The sequence below is a fragment of the Hypanus sabinus genome, chromosome 3, assembly GCF_030144855.1.
Source record: "Hypanus sabinus isolate sHypSab1 chromosome 3, sHypSab1.hap1, whole genome shotgun sequence".
Classification (NCBI taxonomy): Eukaryota; Metazoa; Chordata; class Chondrichthyes; order Myliobatiformes; family Dasyatidae; genus Hypanus; species Hypanus sabinus.
This window is the reverse complement of record NC_082708.1, coordinates 77,897,165-77,915,223: the sequence shown is the minus strand read 5'-3', so window position 1 is coordinate 77,915,223 and position 18,059 is coordinate 77,897,165. Positions and strand designations below refer to the sequence as shown.

At 38.1% G+C, this 18,059-nt stretch overlaps 1 protein-coding gene across 4 annotated transcripts in view; it reads left to right on the top strand.

The window, feature by feature from the left end:
- The window catches only part of tdrd3 (tudor domain containing 3), an 86,402-nt gene extending 71,883 nt beyond the window's left edge, over nt 1-14,519 (top strand). For 2 of the 4 annotated variants that reach the window (XM_059964733.1, XM_059964735.1), the window contains 2 exons: nt 11,614-11,738; nt 14,325-14,519. In XM_059964733.1, the coding sequence (XP_059820716.1) occupies nt 11,614-11,733 (120 nt within the window). In that variant the 3' untranslated portion in view covers nt 11,734-11,738; nt 14,325-14,519. Of the gene's footprint in view, nt 1-3,760; nt 3,948-4,689; nt 4,787-11,613; nt 11,739-14,324 lie in introns of those variants that run through there. The other 2 variants (XR_009511228.1, XM_059964734.1) reach the window with 2 other exon arrangements.
- Nucleotides 14,520-18,059: the final 3,540 nt, after the last annotated feature.

Genomic DNA, 18,059 nt, shown 5'->3' with positions numbered 1-18,059 from the left:
GAAAGCTTAACCTGGGGATGAAGTTTGTCTTTCATCAGGACAACAACCCATAGCACATTGCCAGGGCAACCATGGAAATGCTTCAAATGAAAAAAATTTGATGTACTTGAGTGATCCAGTAGGAGTCCTGACCTTGACCTGATTGAAACTCTCTGGCAAAATCTTAAGCTGTTCACCGCTGCTCCTCAACTAACCTGGCACAGCTTGAGCAATTTTGCAAGAAGAAATGGGTAAATCTTGCTCCATCACCTTTGAACTGCTGTCATTTTCCTTGTTTTTTTGGGCTTTTGAGTCAAATAAAAATTCTCAGTTGAGTTGATCTAAATCCTCAGTTGTGGGAGCAAGGGATGGAGGCTAAATTCTTTTTCAAGGCACTGTATACAGAGGCTGATTTTAAAAAAAACAAATGACTTGTATGCATTTTACTTTATGCAAAGTTTTTTTTGATATATTCTCCCAAATTTGGTGCCTGTTACTGATTTTTCATTTTAGTGTGAGCCTTAATGATATAGATTACCAGCCTGGTTGATTATAGGCAATTAACATTTGGATTGATCCTATCCTTGATATGTATCAATGTTCATGAATTACACTGTAGGATACTACAGAGGAATTCAAATTTATTTTAAAATTGCTCTTAAATTTTACAAGACATCCACTGTGCCTCAATGTTATGAATTATTTTTCAATCTGAGAAAATTGAGATTTGACTATCATAATATTAAATGAAAATGGTATAAATACTTAGACCAGTATTCTGTGATATTATGTTTTTATCAAAACTGGTAGAATATAAAGCAAAATAAAGACTTTATCTGCAGGGAAGAGGAGAAGGGAGGAGTAAGCAAAGGGGAAATTCTTTAATGGGGTGAAAAGACATCATAGATCTCTTCAGAATCAGATTTATTACCACTGATATATGCTGTGAAATGTTCTGTGGCAACAGTACAGCGCAAGACACAAAATCACTATAAGTTACAAAAAAAGTTCAAAAGAGGAATAGTTAAGGTCGTTTTCATGGATGTTCAGAAATCTGGTGGAGAGGAAGATGATGTGGGTGTGTGGACTCTGCAGTGACATTAACGAGAAGAGGTCGTGTCACCGATGATGAGGGTCTTTAATAATTATAAGCTGCCTTCTTGAGGCACCACCTTTTTGAAGACACCTTTGATGGTGGGAAAGGTTTTGTTTGTGATGGAGCTAGCTGAGCCTGCAACCCTCTGTAGCCTCTTTGCATCCTACTCACTAATGCAGAGATGCAGCCAGTTAGAAATGCTACTGTACATCTGTAGATATTTGTTTCTTTGGTGACATAAAAGGAAAACTATGCAAGATAAGTGACATAAAATTTGAATCCAGAAACTACCAAATGAATTCTGTGAATCGGAACTAAAAATGCTGCAAATGGCAATTATTTGAAATGATTCAACTTGATACTGGGTACAGAGGAAGTAATATCTCACTTTGGAAGAAAAGGTGCTGATCCTTGAGCTTAATTTTACTTTTCACTGGTACATTAGGAGACTGGAGGTGGGATGGGAGGGGGGTTGGAATGGACGAAGGAATTCATTAGAAGGATTGTATTAGAAGCTTTGAGTCAGATGTGTGCACTGAGTATTATCCCAAGCAGTCACCATTCAAATCCATTGTGAATAGGCAGGTCCCTGTACTGATTTGGAATTGGAAAGAAAACCTTGGGATATTCAATCTAAGAAAGTAGTGGGAAGAGAGCTGTTAAAAAAGCAGTTACTGCATCTTCCAATGTTTCAATGGGAATAGACAGGTCTCTTGGGGGTAATGGAGAAGCTAACTGGTCTGCCAGATCGAAAGTCATCTTTTAAATGCTGAAGGGATTAAAATAAATGGCTGGTGACATCTTGTTGCCGGTCATTGGATGTAGTGGCCATTGGGTTGAAAGTGTGTGTTTGTGGTGATGGGGGGGTGGGGAGTTTGGAAATACAATGGTAGCATGGGTGTAGAGGATACTAATATGATGCAGAACTTAGGAGACTGGAATTATTTTTGTAAGTGAAGTGATAGCTAATGTTTGGGTAGGTAAGAATTTATTTTCATATGCTGTCATGTCTTAGATCATTTATTGTGTATAGGTTTAAAATACTGAAATGGTACAGGATGGTCTGGCAATCATAAGCCTTAGGCATCCACTTCCTCTAAGGGCCACCACATTACACAAAAGATGAAATTGCACTAGCAATAGTGCAGTTGAAGTTAAAGATGTTGCCAGGCAGGAAACATTTTCACTTTGAGCAAAAGTTTAGATTAACTGAAGTTGTTCCTTTGGAATGGGGAACGGTTGGAGGAAGCTCAAATGAAGTGCATAAGATAAAGGGACCCAGATGAAATTTCCTCAGATTGATCAAAAAGCATGGCATGGAATTTGTGTGATTTATACGTGAGTGGAAGGTAGATGTGGCAGCAGGAGTGGTGTGCAAGGGTTGTGCAAAGTGGGAACTAGAGCTTACAAACTCGGAGCAGAAACCCACAAAGTATTTCTTTCAAAGAAGTATTTGGACTTGGTAGGGTCACAGACCAATGCTGAAAGAAAGATTCTTTTGGTAAGTGCTGAAGTGATAGACCATAATAGCCTCCTTGTGTGTCATCAACTTTCCATGAATGATTTTGAGTAATGAACCAAAAACAAATTCTACAGATACTTTAAATCTGAAATAAGAACATAATACTCAACAAGTCTAGTGTGCGAAGTCATTACTCCAAATATTTGTTTCTCCCTCCAGCAAGTTTGACAAGCTGAGTAGTTTGAGCATCTTCCATTTTATTTATCCTTGCATCTATGATTTCACCAGACAAATGCATGATCATGTTAACTGTGGTGCCTCAGACCATGATCATGAAATTGTTTTGTTTTTGTTTTGTATAGCTGAAAACACAGTACACATTATATATCATATTCTGCGGCAGTGGTGTGGAAATGCATTATTACAAGTTGCCATGTGAAAAATCATGTTCCTGAGTCAACAGAACAATATAATGGGTTAACAATTCTTTTCATAAAGAGTTAGAAGTAATCTCTAACTAAATTGATAAGATGAGAGGTGGTGGTAGATGAATGCTCACTTCTGCATATCAGAACTTATGTAATTATTAGTGCCATGTTCAAGTCGCATTACAAGCTCTTGAGCGATAATGAACAAGAGAACATCTGCAGATGCTGGAAATTCAAGCAACACACAATGCTGGAAGAACTCAGCAGGCCAGACAGCATGTATGGGGATAAAAAAGTACAGTCAGCGTTTTGGGCCAAGACCCTTTCGGACTGGAGTATCTGGGCTCGAAACGTCGACTGTACTTTTTTTCATAGGTGCTGCCTGGCCTGCTGAGTTCCTCCAACATTTTGTGTGTGTTGCTTGAGCTATAATGAAGCACTTTAGTTTCCAACTTAGTTCATCTGAAAGTAGTACTTAAGTATCTAGTTTCTGAATCTGACTATGCAGAGTTACTCAACATTCTTGAAAATTGTACTTAATTCTGTGCTTGGTTATCCATTCAGATGTGTTCTGCTGATTGCAAGTTTTTTTTAGCATTGAGATGGATATTCTAAAGGACATTTTTATTCTTTTAATTGTGGGAACTGGCAAGGTTACATCTGCCAGTCATTCTCTGCTTGAACTAAATAACACTGAGCTGAGAGCAACTAGTTTCATTTTGGATTCATTCAGTAAGCTAGTTGAACAAAACGGGCCACAACAGGTAACATTTTATTTTATTCACCATATTTTAGAATGCGTTATTGGAATGAAGGATCCCTAGTCCTCGACCATATCGGACTGTTCACCGACGATTGCAGCCTTTGAGATGACCCAATTTCAGATCACAGCTTGAATGCTCTTTAAAAACTTGAATCTTAAACAGTGAAAAAATGTACTAAATGTATTTCTGCAATAAAAGTTTTATACATTTTGTCACAACCTTTCCTGTTTCCTTGCAATTTCTCTTCTTTTGCATGTTTGCTTGTCAATACACATCACTTGGACAACTAATGTGAATTTAACTTATAAAAAAAAATAAAGTTCAATCAACTTCAATAGATTGAGGCCTGAAGTTATTTCCTGAAACCCTTAGTCAGTTCATTCATTTGATAACTAGGTTGTTGTAGATATCTTTTCCTCATTTTTATCCCTTCTTTTCCATTTTCATTTATTCTAATGTGTTTCCCAATCCTTTACAACTGTCTTGCCCAGTCTAAAAGCTTGCTTAGCACTCACACTTCATGGATTTTTCTTTGTAAAATTTGCTTTCTTGTTCAAGGAGTTTTGACATATTCCATTTCCTTGATTGGAGCACAAATGTCTACTGACATGATAGTTTGGCTATTTTGTTTTTGCAGTACACATTTTGCCCAGAAGAGTCAAATCAAACTAATGACCACATTGGAAATCATTTAGCTGGCTCATGGGGATTATAGGTGGAGGGGAGTGAGAAACTATGAAGGAGATGGAGTTCAGGATTTTTCTTTGTTCCAGCTTCAATTGGAAAATATAAAGCAAAGGTTTGCTGCTATTGGTACTCTACGACATTATTTGGAACAATTAAACATTGTTGAAGTTTTGTTTACTTACAAGTTACTTGTATGTGGTCTAACCATTGTAATCCTTTTAGAATTGCACATACTAATTTTCCAAATACTCAGCAAGCATTGTCTGCTTCTAGTTTAGGAAGTGAATCGCAGCTCCCAAACTGCACCCTGGAACAAAAACTATGTTGAACTCCAGACTTCCTGGTAGACAAGCTCAGTGATCAAACTGATGTAAGTGAAATCTGTCTGTTGTTGTGATATGTTCTGGTGGCTGCAGAGCAGCTGTTCATTTAAGGCCACTCTCATAAGACCAGAAATTTTAGGGTACATCTGACTGAAATAGAAAGTTCTTGTAATTTTTAAAGAAAATAACCATTATTTTAACATTCCATTGATTTGACTAAAGAGTGCCTGTCTTTTTCTTTTACCTTGAATGGGCTCCATTTAAAAAATTGTGCTTGGACTATATTTTCAGCGAGATTAACACAATCAATTTGTGCAGTTCATTTAAGCTATTGTCAGTGCGCATTCAGTACAGTTATACTCAGTGTATTTATGGTATACAAAAGATAATGTAAGTGAAAATTCATAAGTCAAATGTTTTATTGTAGAATTGTAATTTTAAATTGAAAGATTCTGCATTTATTTTGAGATTGGAATTAGAACAAGTTAATAAGAAAGCTTGTTCTTAGCAGCAATGTAATGCCTAGAATGAATGTTCAAGGTCAATGATTATTCTAGAACTGCTAAGTTGGGCACTGAATTAATCAGAATTAAGATTTACATGTGAAATATTTTCATTTTTATACAAAACAATAATGTTAACATTAACACTTTTCACTCAGAGTAGCATTCTGTTTCGCACTATTAACTATGAATGTGATTTTAAAATTTTGCTTACTATGCTTGAATTCTGTAGTAGTTCTATAAGAATGAATGAAACTTCATTCCTTTTTACATGTCAAAGATGTAGATAAAATAATTACCTCTGACTTATGTTTAGTTGAATATCAAAGTATGTCCAATCAGTATGAATGTTTCTGTGTACTTTCATATTTGTTCCTCTCCCATTTTATATTCTTATATTCCTAAATCATTTTGCCAAAGCTTTTAAAACTGAAACCATTAATTTCTTTGTTCCTACAATTGTCAAGTTGCTAAGGCTGATAATATCTAATCCTTTATTACTGATTTATCAGTTCTTTTCAATTTTAGTGAGATTTTTCAGAGTACACAGTACACTTTCTCACTTTTTAAGGAGTATCATTAATATTATGTCAATGATTGAATTTCTTAATTGCCAAGTTGCTGGCAACTCAGATTATAACACTAAACTGCAGCATTCAGTCATATTAGGTTCTAGATGATGACAGCACTGGACAAACTAAGTGGTGGCTGGGATTCTGTATAATTTGAGTGATTTAAGTACTCCTTTAGTTGAAGAATGTGATAGTTATATCAAACTTTTAGTTGGCAGCTTAACCAAATTTGAACTTTTTCAATTAGTATACTGATTGCAAAATAGAAGCATGCATCAATCCCTCTTGTATATTTTTATTTCATCTTTGTTCTTTTGAAAATGCATAGTATTATGCACAACTGAAGTTTGTAGTTGTGAGGACTTGTCAGTTGACTGATAGTAAATTTGGGTTGGTGATTCTCTCCCCCCCCCCATGCTTGGCGTTTACCAAAAAATTGAAAACGCATGCTCAGTTTGTGTTGCTGTCATTTCCTTCTGAAGTAAATGTGAGATCTGCTGGAAAATGCAAGCCAGGTTGTTGAGCATGAAGAAGAACTTGAAGTGGAGTGCTTTTCTGCAGAGAATTCTTTCATTTCAGGGCCATGGAGTTTGTAGAATGTTTAAATTCTTGGGTGTAACTGTGTTTTTGTTGTGAAGATCTGGGATACAAATTCATTATTATATTGGCATCCTGCATTTTGATATGGTGTTTGATTGAGAAGATTGAAGTTTTAATTTTGGAGATGAGGGGAAAAAGGGAGTTATTGACTTGATATTGGGCCATTTTATGCACTTCCGTGAAATGATTGCTTGGCATTTTGGAGAAAGAATTGTAAATCATAGACAGACTGACATGGGGGGGGGGGAGGGGGGGGAATGTGTTCTAAAGGTGGAAAGTTGGCCTTCAGTAGCACTTCCTGAAAATCATGGTTGATACAGCCAAAGTAATGAGATAGAATGTTCTGCAAATGTAGGATGACGATTCTTGTCACAGTCACGGAACTAGATCACCATGATCATCAGCCAGCAGCATTGTAGTACTGAAATCCTGAATTAAGTGAAAGAAATATTTAAATGTCTTAACTGCATCAGGACACATCCTTGTTTGAGCATCTCCTACAACTCGCTCTCATTTTTCCAGCAATATTTACATTGTTTTTCGTCTCAAATGATGATGCCTTTCACCACCTCAGATTTGCTCACATGCTGTTTCCTCCTTTCACTGCTGCCAACAGCAGCAGCCAAATCTTATCTCTTCTGGCCTGTTTAACCCCCTCTTCAACAAACCTTTCCAATTCACAAGCAGATGTTCATGTAAGATATGATACTCATTTTACATTTGGCTGTCTCTCACCATATGCAGTGTTCTTTATATTTGATATCCACTTGCTTTGCTTGAGAACGGAGTGCAGAATTGCCAGAAGAGTTCATGGAATTCACCTCAGTGGAAGAACGTAGGTTGACTTTTTGTGATGGTGTGGTTGGTAGAGTAAACAGGAAGATTACATATATTATTCTTATAACTCCTCCCCACCCATTTCTTGATGAATACACCTTCAGCCAAATTCCAGCTAATATTTGTTTCATCTGTTTATTTTTATCTCAACAATTCATTTCTTTTCATGAACTCTGCTTGAACATGAGATCCTTATCCAGAAGCAATGAAAACAATTTATCTTGGGACTACATTGTTCATGAGGAAGCACTATCAGATTCCATTTACATATTTGAATGAATGTTAAGGTAACTGGGTCAGTACCTAGAGCCCCTCAGCGAGGGAATGGATGTAGCTCATGACTGAAGAGAAGAATGAAGACCCTAGCGTGCTGCCCTTGAAGCCCTGTTCAATTGAATGGAGAAGTGGAACTCCTGAAGTGTATATGTGAAAAGGATACTGGAGTTGCTGCAAAATGGATGACTATGTTATCCTGGCTTCATCCATTTTGACAGAATAATTGGAGGAGTGCACTTCCACAACCGGTGTAATGGTATCCACACTGCAAACTAATCTCCACAGATGCTCCAGCTGCACTATGGGTGATATGATCACCCAGGAATCAATGTATTTGTCACTTCTGGCGTTTCAAGTGCCTCAAACTTCAACCTTGAAGTTGACTGCATCTTGGTAAACTGGTCAAGTCACTGGAGTAGGAAATTTTAAGTTTGGTGTGACATGAATAGCTTGATTTGTTGGTGGTTGCATCGGCTGGTTAAAATTGCATTTCCCCAGCAGTTGATTAGCATCAATCATATGTCTTCCCCATTGTGCATCACTGACAGAAATGTGACATATCTGGATATGTCTCAAGTCCTTTTTCTGAAGGCAGGGAAGGCAACTGGAACTCTAAAATACTGTATAATTCTGTTTCTCTTTTCAAATTTTTACAAATGTTCGTCTCATTAGACTGAGATGGAGATGTTGCAACATGATTATTGCACAGCATGGATCCTGCAGAACTTTCAGCTGCAGGAGGACCCAATTAATAAAATAAGGTACAAGAAATAGAATGGTTTGAAGCTACAACAAAATATCTAAATGTTCTTACTTTACAAGAATCAAAATATATTGTGATTCTGTTATATATAACATTACTAGAATACTGGTATTTTGTGTGCCAGTTTCTAATCGGTATTGAATATTTTATTGGAGGCTACTTTTGCAAGTTCTTTTAACCCATTAGCTGCAGAAATATGCTGGCTACAATTTGCTATACTTCCATTGGAAAGTGAGTTTTCCTTTAAAATTGTTAACTGAAACATAATTGGGATAACATCAGTACTTCTTAACTGAAAAAATATTGTGGTGAGTAAATTTGTTTTTCATGATAGTCCTGTGTTTTAATGTTTCTATTCAATTAAACTTAGTGCTGCCAAGTAGAGTATGGATATTCACTCAAAAGTCATACAGAAAATAACCTATGGTTGGGATTCCTGTGATCTAAGGTGTTAGAGTTGAATTTTGGAAATTAAATGCCCTTTGGATGAAGCACAGCAAGGTGCTTGGAAGGTCACACATCCATTATAGATCGTATTTTTAACAAAAGGAAAACTTGGCATTTCTTCTAGGTGAGAGCAATCAGTTGGAAACAGTTTTACTACTTGTATTGCATCCTCGTGTCCCAATTTAAAATGTGTAGAAGCTGAACAATACTAGCTAGTCAAGAGTTAAAGACCAACAGTAGAGTAATTGGATGTTCGTTCAGTGCTTCATTAGTACAGTTGATGAATTGGTTCCAAGATTCGCTTTCATGTTTTAAGTATTTAATCGGCAGGTGAATGAGAATTTCTCCTTTGCTAATAATGGTATCCTCCATGGATGTAACTACAACTGCAGTTATGGTTTTCAGCAATTTGGTTAAGTAGGTAAAGCGCCACATGTCCAGGCTTCCAGTGTTGTATGCTTCATAAAATAGTGTTGATGTGAACTGATTGTTATGAAGAAATATTCAGGAATTCAGTAAGTAAAACTGCAATCTACCAGGTGTGATACATGCAAAGAAAAGTATTTTCTAAATATTAACTATGAAGGAGCAGAGAGATTCAGATGTTTGTGTAGAAATTGCTGAAATTGGAGTTGAAGTGTAACTTATTGAAAAAGACTTGTGGCCTGTTAGTCATCTTAAGGGGAAGATGAAACTGGAATTAACTACTATTGGTATCTGGGTTCCAGAAATTGTGGTAGAATGTTTTAATCCATGGGCAGAGGGCAGTCCAGATTCCCAATCTGAGATGTTACTTGGACTGAAGAAGCTCAAGTACAAAGACATGTTGCATAAACTAGGCTTCAAATTCTTTGAGTGCAGAAGGTTGGTTAATAGAACAGTTGACGTGTAAAAGGTTAAATACGTATTGAAGAAAAAAATTCTCATAAATTGGGCAATGACATGGAAAGTATAGCTAGGCTTTTGCTCAGGCTGTAAAAAGAAACACTTTGAACAAAGTCAAGATATTTACAGTAACAAGAAAAAGTTTGTGACCTCTTTGCAACCACGTGTTTTTTGTATTAATTTCTCATAAAATGTGGTCTGATCTTCATCTAGGTCATAATAATAGGCAAATACAATCTGCATAAATCAATAACGCACAAACAATTTTACTTCAATTGTACTTTTCATATCTTTATTGAACACATTGTTTAGTCATTCACAGTCCAGACAGAAGAAAATGTGATCCCGTGTATTTAATAACTGGTAGAACCTCCTTTAGCACCAATAACTTCCACCAAACATTTTCTGTAGCTGCTGATCAGACTTGCACAACAGTGAGGAGAAATTTTAGATCATTACTCCATATAAAAACTGTTTCAATTCATCAATATTTCTGGGATACCTCTTCAGGTCATGCCACAGCATCTCAATTGGGTTAAGGTCTGGACTCTGACTAGACCATTCCAAAACACAAACTTTCTTTGTTTGAGACCATTCTGTTGCTGATTTACTCTTGTTTCAGATCATTATGTTGTTACATCATCCAACTCCTATTAAAATTCTTGTGACGGACTGCTACCCTGACAATCTCTTGAAAAATGGCTTGAATTCATTATTCCCCCAATGACTGCAAGTGTTCAGGCCCAAAGGCAGCAAAGCAGTCCCAAGCCATGATGTACCTTCCACCATGCTTCACAGGTTGGGATGAGGTTTTGATGTAGGTGTGCAGTGTCCTTTTACCTCCAAATATAGCAGTGTATATTTCTGACAAAAAGTTTTTAACTTTTGTCTCATCTGTCCACAAAATGTTGTCCCTGTTTTGTGGAACATCCAGGTGGTCTTTTGCAAACTTAAGATGTGCGAATGTGTCTGTTTTTGGCAAGAAATGGTTTGGTCTGTTATTCCTCCCATGAACACCATTTTTGTTTCAAGTTTTTCTTGTAGTAGACACATGAACAGAGACTTTAGCGAGCTCTAGAGATCTCTGCAGGTCTTTTGCTGCTATCCTTGGGTTATTTTTTCAGCATTTTTCAGATTGTGCTCTTGGTATGATGGCTGCAGGGGGCCCACTCCTAGGGAGAGTAGCAACAGGACTGAGTTTCCTCCATTTGTAGACTATTTCTCCTACTGTGGACAAATGAACACTCATCTTTAGAAATACTTCTGTGGCCTTTTCCAGCTTGATGCATCTCTACAGTTCTTCTAAGGTCCTCTGAATGTTTTGATCGAGGCATAGTGCACATAAACAGATTTTTCTTGAGAAGAGCAGACTCTGTCAGTAACCTGACTTTGTCTTTTTTTATAGGGAAGGGCACCTCTGCAACCCACACCTCCAACCTCATCTCATTGACTGAGCACCTGACTCCATCTAGCTTTTATTGAAGGCATTACCCGGAGGTTCATACACTTTTTGAGCCTAGGCTATGATTGTTTAAATGGTACACTCAGTATTGACAAGAAATAGTTGTTTTGTGTGTTAATAGTTTAGGCAGATTGTTTGTCTCTTATTGTGACTTAGATGAAGATCAGACCACATTATGAATAATTAATACAGAAAACCAGGTAATTGCAAAGGGTTCACAAACTTTTTCCTGCAACTGTACACCAGAAGCAATTATTGCTGGGTTGTTCTAAGGCAAGGCTGTTAAGGATTGTGGAAAAAAGCAATGAGAAGATTGAACTAAAATGCAAATTGGCCACTTTCTAATTGAATAGTGCAATATGCTTGCAGATATTGTTTAAATTAAACTGCTCGTTTAATTGATAGCACCTTCTCTCTTTCTGTAATGAGAAGAAATTGAACCTAAGAATAATCAGTGTCTTATGTGATTTAGTAAGTATTTTAATATGAACTTTGAAGTTTGATTGCACTTCTAAATATATGCATGCAGGAAGAGGATGAAGAATCGTTTGAGAATACATTAGAATTTTGTCATGGTGGAAATGGACAACAAAGGCGTTCCACAAGACCTACTCAACAGTATTATCAACCACCAGGAGCAAGGAAGTGATGCAGGTAAGTGGAAATGCATCACTGCAGATCATGTTCAGCATATAGTTGGTGAGTCTGTAGGACAAGACCATGACGTGTGGTCACATGAATACAAGGTACTTGGTTATTCTTTGCATCCACCAGAAATTAATGTGATGTTTCATGTCCCAAATCTGAGAGAAAATCAAAAAAAAGAGTGGGTGAAGAAAAGAGAAGCCTGGGTATCTTTTGTCACGTCTAGTTTGGAGCTGTTGCTTGATTTGATGTTATTTTCCAGCTAAGTTCTGCACATATAAGTTATCAGATTGGCAGCAGTATAAAGAACTTAAAACTTGTTGAACAAAATATGCTAGGCAACTAACGTAAGTATAAAGTGATGGTATTGTAATTATACCGTTTGCTAATATCACAGCCAGGAAAAAAACTGCAGGCTTGTAATGCTTCAAAATAACTGTATGTATTGAAAATGCACATTTATGCACAGAAAACATTTCCGTTGGGGGAATTTTATATAAACTGTCAACCAGTTACTGAAATCAAAACCTTAATCAAGAGCTCCATATGGACCCTTTTCGAGATAACTTTGGTATCCAATAAAAAAAACCCACTAGAGCATTGTGAATTTCAAATTTAAAAACTACGCTGGAAATACTCAATAAGTTGGGCAACACACTGTGCAGTGCAGTGAAAAATTGATCAACAACCTTTCATTATATGCCTAACAGGAGGCCATTATCCTGAAGTGTGATGGAAACATTAACTCTGTAAGCAATATAGAATCAAACCAGATTTTAAGTTAAGTCGCCAAATTATAAAATAAAAGATGAAGAAAAAGTCTCTAGGTATAATTATAAACTTGTACCAGACATCCTTCCACCATCAAGCCCAGGCTGAAGTCTGCATAAAGAGTACAGTTTCTCCTTTTGCAAACTGACAAACTTTTGTATCGCTTTTCATTTAAGGTGTAGGGTGGGCTCAGTATCACACTACTTTAAAGCACAGCATAGATCTGAATAAATAAACTAGTTCTTGCAAATAACTGAAGGAATGCACTGATTCATTTTCCTTGGATTTCTTTGAAATATTGGAAGCTGAATAAACTTAAAAACAAATGGTATAGGCTGACTGGCATTTATTACTAACTTTAATTACATTTCACGACAGTGTAGTGTGTGGCAGAAGGAATAGGTGGTGAATTTGTGGAGTTTATTAGCATAGCCAGCTGTGGAGGTCAGGTCGTTGGATGTATTTAAGGCAAAGCTTAATGACTTCTTGATAAGACACGGCATCAGAGGTTAAGAGGAGAAGACCGAGGAGTGGGGCTGAGGAGGACAAAAAGGGATCAGCCAGGATTGAATGGTAGAGCAGACTCGATGAGCCAAATGGCCAAATTTTGCTCTTCTGTCTTATGGTCTTGTGCAATAAAGTTAGACTCTTTACTAAGCAGAGCAAATTCAGAAATCAGAATTTCCTAAAACTTCATCAGCTTGGTGGCAAGAAAGTCAAATGCAATGTTAACATTCATTTAAAGACTAGAATATTAAAAACAAGGTGTAATGCAGAGACTTTATAAAGCATTGGTCAGACTGCATTTGGCATGTTGTGAACAGTTCTGACCCCTTTGGGAGGATGTGCTGGCATTGCAGAGGGTCCAGAGGAGGTTCACATATACAATGCCAGGAATGAAAGGGTTAATGTGCAAGGAGTATTTGGCTCTGGGCCTGCACTTTCTAGAGTTTAGAATGATGGTGTGGGGGGAGGGGGAAATCTAATTTAAGCCTATTAAATACTGAAAGGCGGAGATAGAGTGGAAGTGGAGAGGATGTTTTCTATAATAATAGTGTCTAGGACCAGTGGGCACAGCCTCAGAATAATGCAGGGGATCCCAACTTGAGGCCCACAGACCCCTCGATTAAGGTTGGGAGCCCCTGGAACAGGGATGTCCCCTTGGAACAGAGATGTGGAAGAACATCTTTAATTAGAGGGTGGTAAATCTGGAAATCATTACCACAGATAGGGGTGAGACCAAGTCATTTTGAGTAAATTTAAAGTGGGTACTGATAGGTTTTTTTATTAATAACATTGTTAATGGTTACAGGGTGATGTTAGGAGAATAAGGTTGAGAGGGATAAGTGCTGGAATGGTGGCAGACTCCGTGGGCTGATTAGCCTAATTCTGCTCCTATGTCTTATGGACATGAATACTATTTCCCTGTAACCTATCATCTTGAAGTGCATTTCCTCTGCCTCCCTGCTCCAATTTTCATGCCAACCACCTATAAGAAGGCAATTTCCAGCAGCCATGTAACCTACCAACACTTATGATATGAGAGAAGACCCTCGTGGTTACAGAGATAAAGTGCAAACTTAATGCAGATAGAATCCATACCACTGGTGCTGTGTGGCACACTCTAACTACAGTTCCACTTCGCTGCCTGTTCTTCCAGAATCTCTATTTGTCTTTCATATTTGTGATTTACTTGGAGGTTAGAGAATGTTTAAACTACTTTGTTAACTTGAATATCTCATGATCCAACATACAGCTCTTTATTAAAGATGGCGGAAGATGTCACATGGTGGTTGTGAGCTTTTTATCTCATCCTTGTTTTAGGTACACAACTGGAAATGCAGAAGTGGAGTGTGCTTTCATTTGTTTCCAGCTGAATGACTTACAAACAATGAAGATGTATTGCGCAAAGGAAAATACTGGACACTCAATATAGGATGTTAGTTCCAAAATGTACAGCATAAAGAACTTTTGTACATGTAATTTTTAATCCTATTAATAAAACTTAGTGTACTGTGATAATATTTTGCCTTTGGTGTATTATTCCAGTGCAATATTCCACAAGAGTAAAATGCTTCATTACAATCTGAATTTATTTTTGGCTTCCTATTTGTGTTCATCAGTAAAATTTATTTAATATTTAAGGATTATAATGTGATTCTTGAAAATTATTAGGGATGAGAAAGAAGGAAAAATATGAATGTGGGAATTGGAGGGATTAGTATTAAAAATCTTAATTCAAAGTAATGCCACATTTTGAAGACCATTTTAAAGCATGCAGTTTGGTTTTGGGGATAAGTACAGACTTGAGATTTATCACTTAATATGTGAATTAATTATAAATTTAAGTTGTTTTCAGATAATGTATTAGTAGCATAATCATTAAATGTACAATAGCAAAATCTAGCTTCAGTGATAATATCAATTCTTTGCAACTCTTTCCAAATAGTATATAAAACAAAAATCAACATTTTCAACCACATAGAGCTTTTAGCTTCAAATCATAAATTTACTTCTTGGTTAAAAAAAAGGTGATAGAAGCCAAAAAACTGTCTGGTACATAATGGAATTACATGATGTGGCTAGGCTGAAACTTTCAACAGGCTGTCATCTTCTATGAATCAGAATCAGGTTTATTAACAGTCTTGTATGAAGTGAAATTAGTTTTGCAGTAGCTGTGCAATGACAAAATTGCTATAAGTACAGAATAAATAATGCAATTAAAGGAATAATGAGGTGGTTTTCAGAGGTTTGTGGACCATTCAGAAATAGGATCTAGGTGGAGAAGCTTTTCCTGGATCATTGTGTGGGTCTTGGGGCTACTGTACCCCCTCCCTGAGAGTAATGAAGAGGGCATGTTCCAGTTGGTGAGGGTCTTTAATGATGGATGCTGTCTACAGTCCTCCGCGGCCTCTTGTGATCCTGTGCATTGGAGCCTTCATACCAAGAAGTGACATAAGTAGTCAGAGTACTCTCCATTGTACATCTATAGAAATGTGTAAGAGTCCTTGGTGACATACTAAATCTCCTTAAACTCCTAATAGGTAGAGCAGCTGGCATGCTGCCTTTGTGATTATCTTTGAAAGATGTTTAATAGCATCTTTAAGTGTAGTTTCTAAATTTGGTGCTGCCATCCCACTATATGGACTTGCAGTTGCGATGGGCAATTACTTTGCTGTAATTTGTGCCCAAAGGTTTAAAAGTTTGTGATGAAACTTTGCTTTATTCATTGTGTAAATGTTTGGTTTTTAAAAAATGTATTTACTTTTTAATATATTGGCCTGGCAAAGCAGTGGTGCTCTCCTTTAACCTGTTGGGTTGGGGTGGGAATTCTTTACTAAGGCCTATTTAAGTTCAGTGGCAGTAATTTCTTATTACACCTAGTGGTCAATTCTGTTGGATCACTGCTGCACTGCGGTGGTGATATTAAGCTGATGCTGAATCCCAACAGACTTCTGTTGAACCTATTAACTCTTGGGGTATCCACTGACATGTCGATCAAAGACAACCTAAATTGAGGTTTTGTGCAACTTCATCTTTATTAATGCTTGTTGGTGAAGAGGGTATCTTCCAGATGGATCACAATCCGGTATATTATTTCTGTCTTCCATGATGTGACATTGTCGTTTTGCAGCAGCATAGTGCAAAGACATAAAATGACTATAAATTATGCCTGAGCAGATGCAGACATGCATGTACGACGAGTCAGCATACAGAGATGAGGTGCAGTGACTAACCAACTGGTGCAGAGCCAACAACCTGTCTCTGAATGTGAACAAAAGAGATGGTTGTTGACTTCAGGAGGGCATGGAGTTACCACTCCCCACTGAACATCGACGGCTCCTCGGTAGAGATTGTTAAGAGCACCAAATTTCTTGGTGTTCACCTGGCAGAGAATCTCACCTGGTCCCTCAACACCAGCTCCATAGCAAAGAAAACTCAGCAGCGTCTCTGCTTTCTGCAAAGGCCGAGGGAAGTCCATCTCCCACCCCCCATTCTCAACACGTTCTACAGGGGTTGTATTGAGAGCATCCTGAGCAGCTGCATTACTGCCTGGTTTGGAAATTGCACCATCTTGGATCGCAAGACCCTGCAGCGGATAGTGAGGTCAGCTGAGATGATCATCGGGGTCTCTCTTCCTGCCATTACAGACACTTACACTAAACGCTGCATCCGCAAAAGAAAAAGCATTACAAAGGACCCACACACCCCTCATACAAACTCTGCTCTCTCCTGCCGTCTGGGAAAATGTACCAAAGCATTTGGGCTCTCACGACAAGACTATGTAACAGTTTCTTCCCCCAAGCCATCAGACTCCTCAATACCCAGAGTCTGGACTGACAACAACTTACTGCCCTCTACTGTGCCTATTGTCTTGTTTATTATTTATTGTAACGCCTGCACTGTTTTGTGCACGTTGTGCAGTTCTGAGTAGATCTGTAGTCTAGTGTAGTTTTTTCTGTGTTGTTTTTATGTAGTTCAGTGTAGTTTTTGTATTGTATCATGTAACACCATGGTCCTGAAAAATGTCTCGTTTTTACTGTGTACTGTACCAGCAGTTATGCACGAAATGACAATAAAAAGTGACTTGATGTACGCATACAGACGTACAACCCCTCCCCGGGATGATCTCAGCAAGACAGGCAGCTTATGGGGAGGGAATAAGGAATAAACAGTCAACATTTTGGGCCAAGACCCTCCATTAGGACTGGAAAGATTAGGAAAAGAAATCGGAATAAGATGGTAAGGGGAGAGAAGGAAAGGAGTCCAAGCTTGAATGTGATAGGTGATTGGGGAGAAGATGATTGGTAGAAGGGATAAAGAGCTGAAGAAGGAATCTGGAAGAGATCAATGGACTATGGAAGAAAGGGAAGGGTGTGTGGGGGGGGGAGAATCGGTGAGGTGGGCAGTTGAGAAGAAAGGGTGAGAGGGGTTTTAAAGTGGAGAATGGAAAAAAAGGGAGGGGGGGGGAAATTACCAGGTTGGAGGAATAGATGTTCATGCCGTCAGGTTGGAAGCTAACCAGACAAATGAGGTTTTGCTCCTTTAAACTGAGAGTGGCCTCTGGCAGTAGAGGAGGTCATGGACAGATGTCAGAGTGGGAAGTTGAATTAAGATGGGTGGACACCAGAAAATCCCAATGCGGTTTACAGTGCAAAGGTGCTCAACAAGACAACCCCCAATCTACACTGGGTCTCAGCGATGTAGAAGAGGCTGCACCAGCTACAGTACATGACCCTGAGAGACTCAGATGAAGTGGCAGCTCATCTGGAAGGACTGTTGGTAGTGGCGAGCAAGGAAGTGTAAGGGTTAATGCCAGGAGTGAGGTCAGTGGGGAGGGACAAGTGGACAAGAGAGTCATGTAGTGAGTGATCCATATGGAAATTGGAGTCAGCGGTGGGGGGCTGGTGGTAGGATCCCATCGGAGATGACAAATTACAGAGAATTGTGCTGAACGTGGTGAGGTAGGTAAGTACAAGGGAAACCTATCTCTGTTGTGCTGGGAGGAAAGGGAAAGATGGGTGGGAAATGGAGGAGGTTTGGAAATGGGCAGCTTTG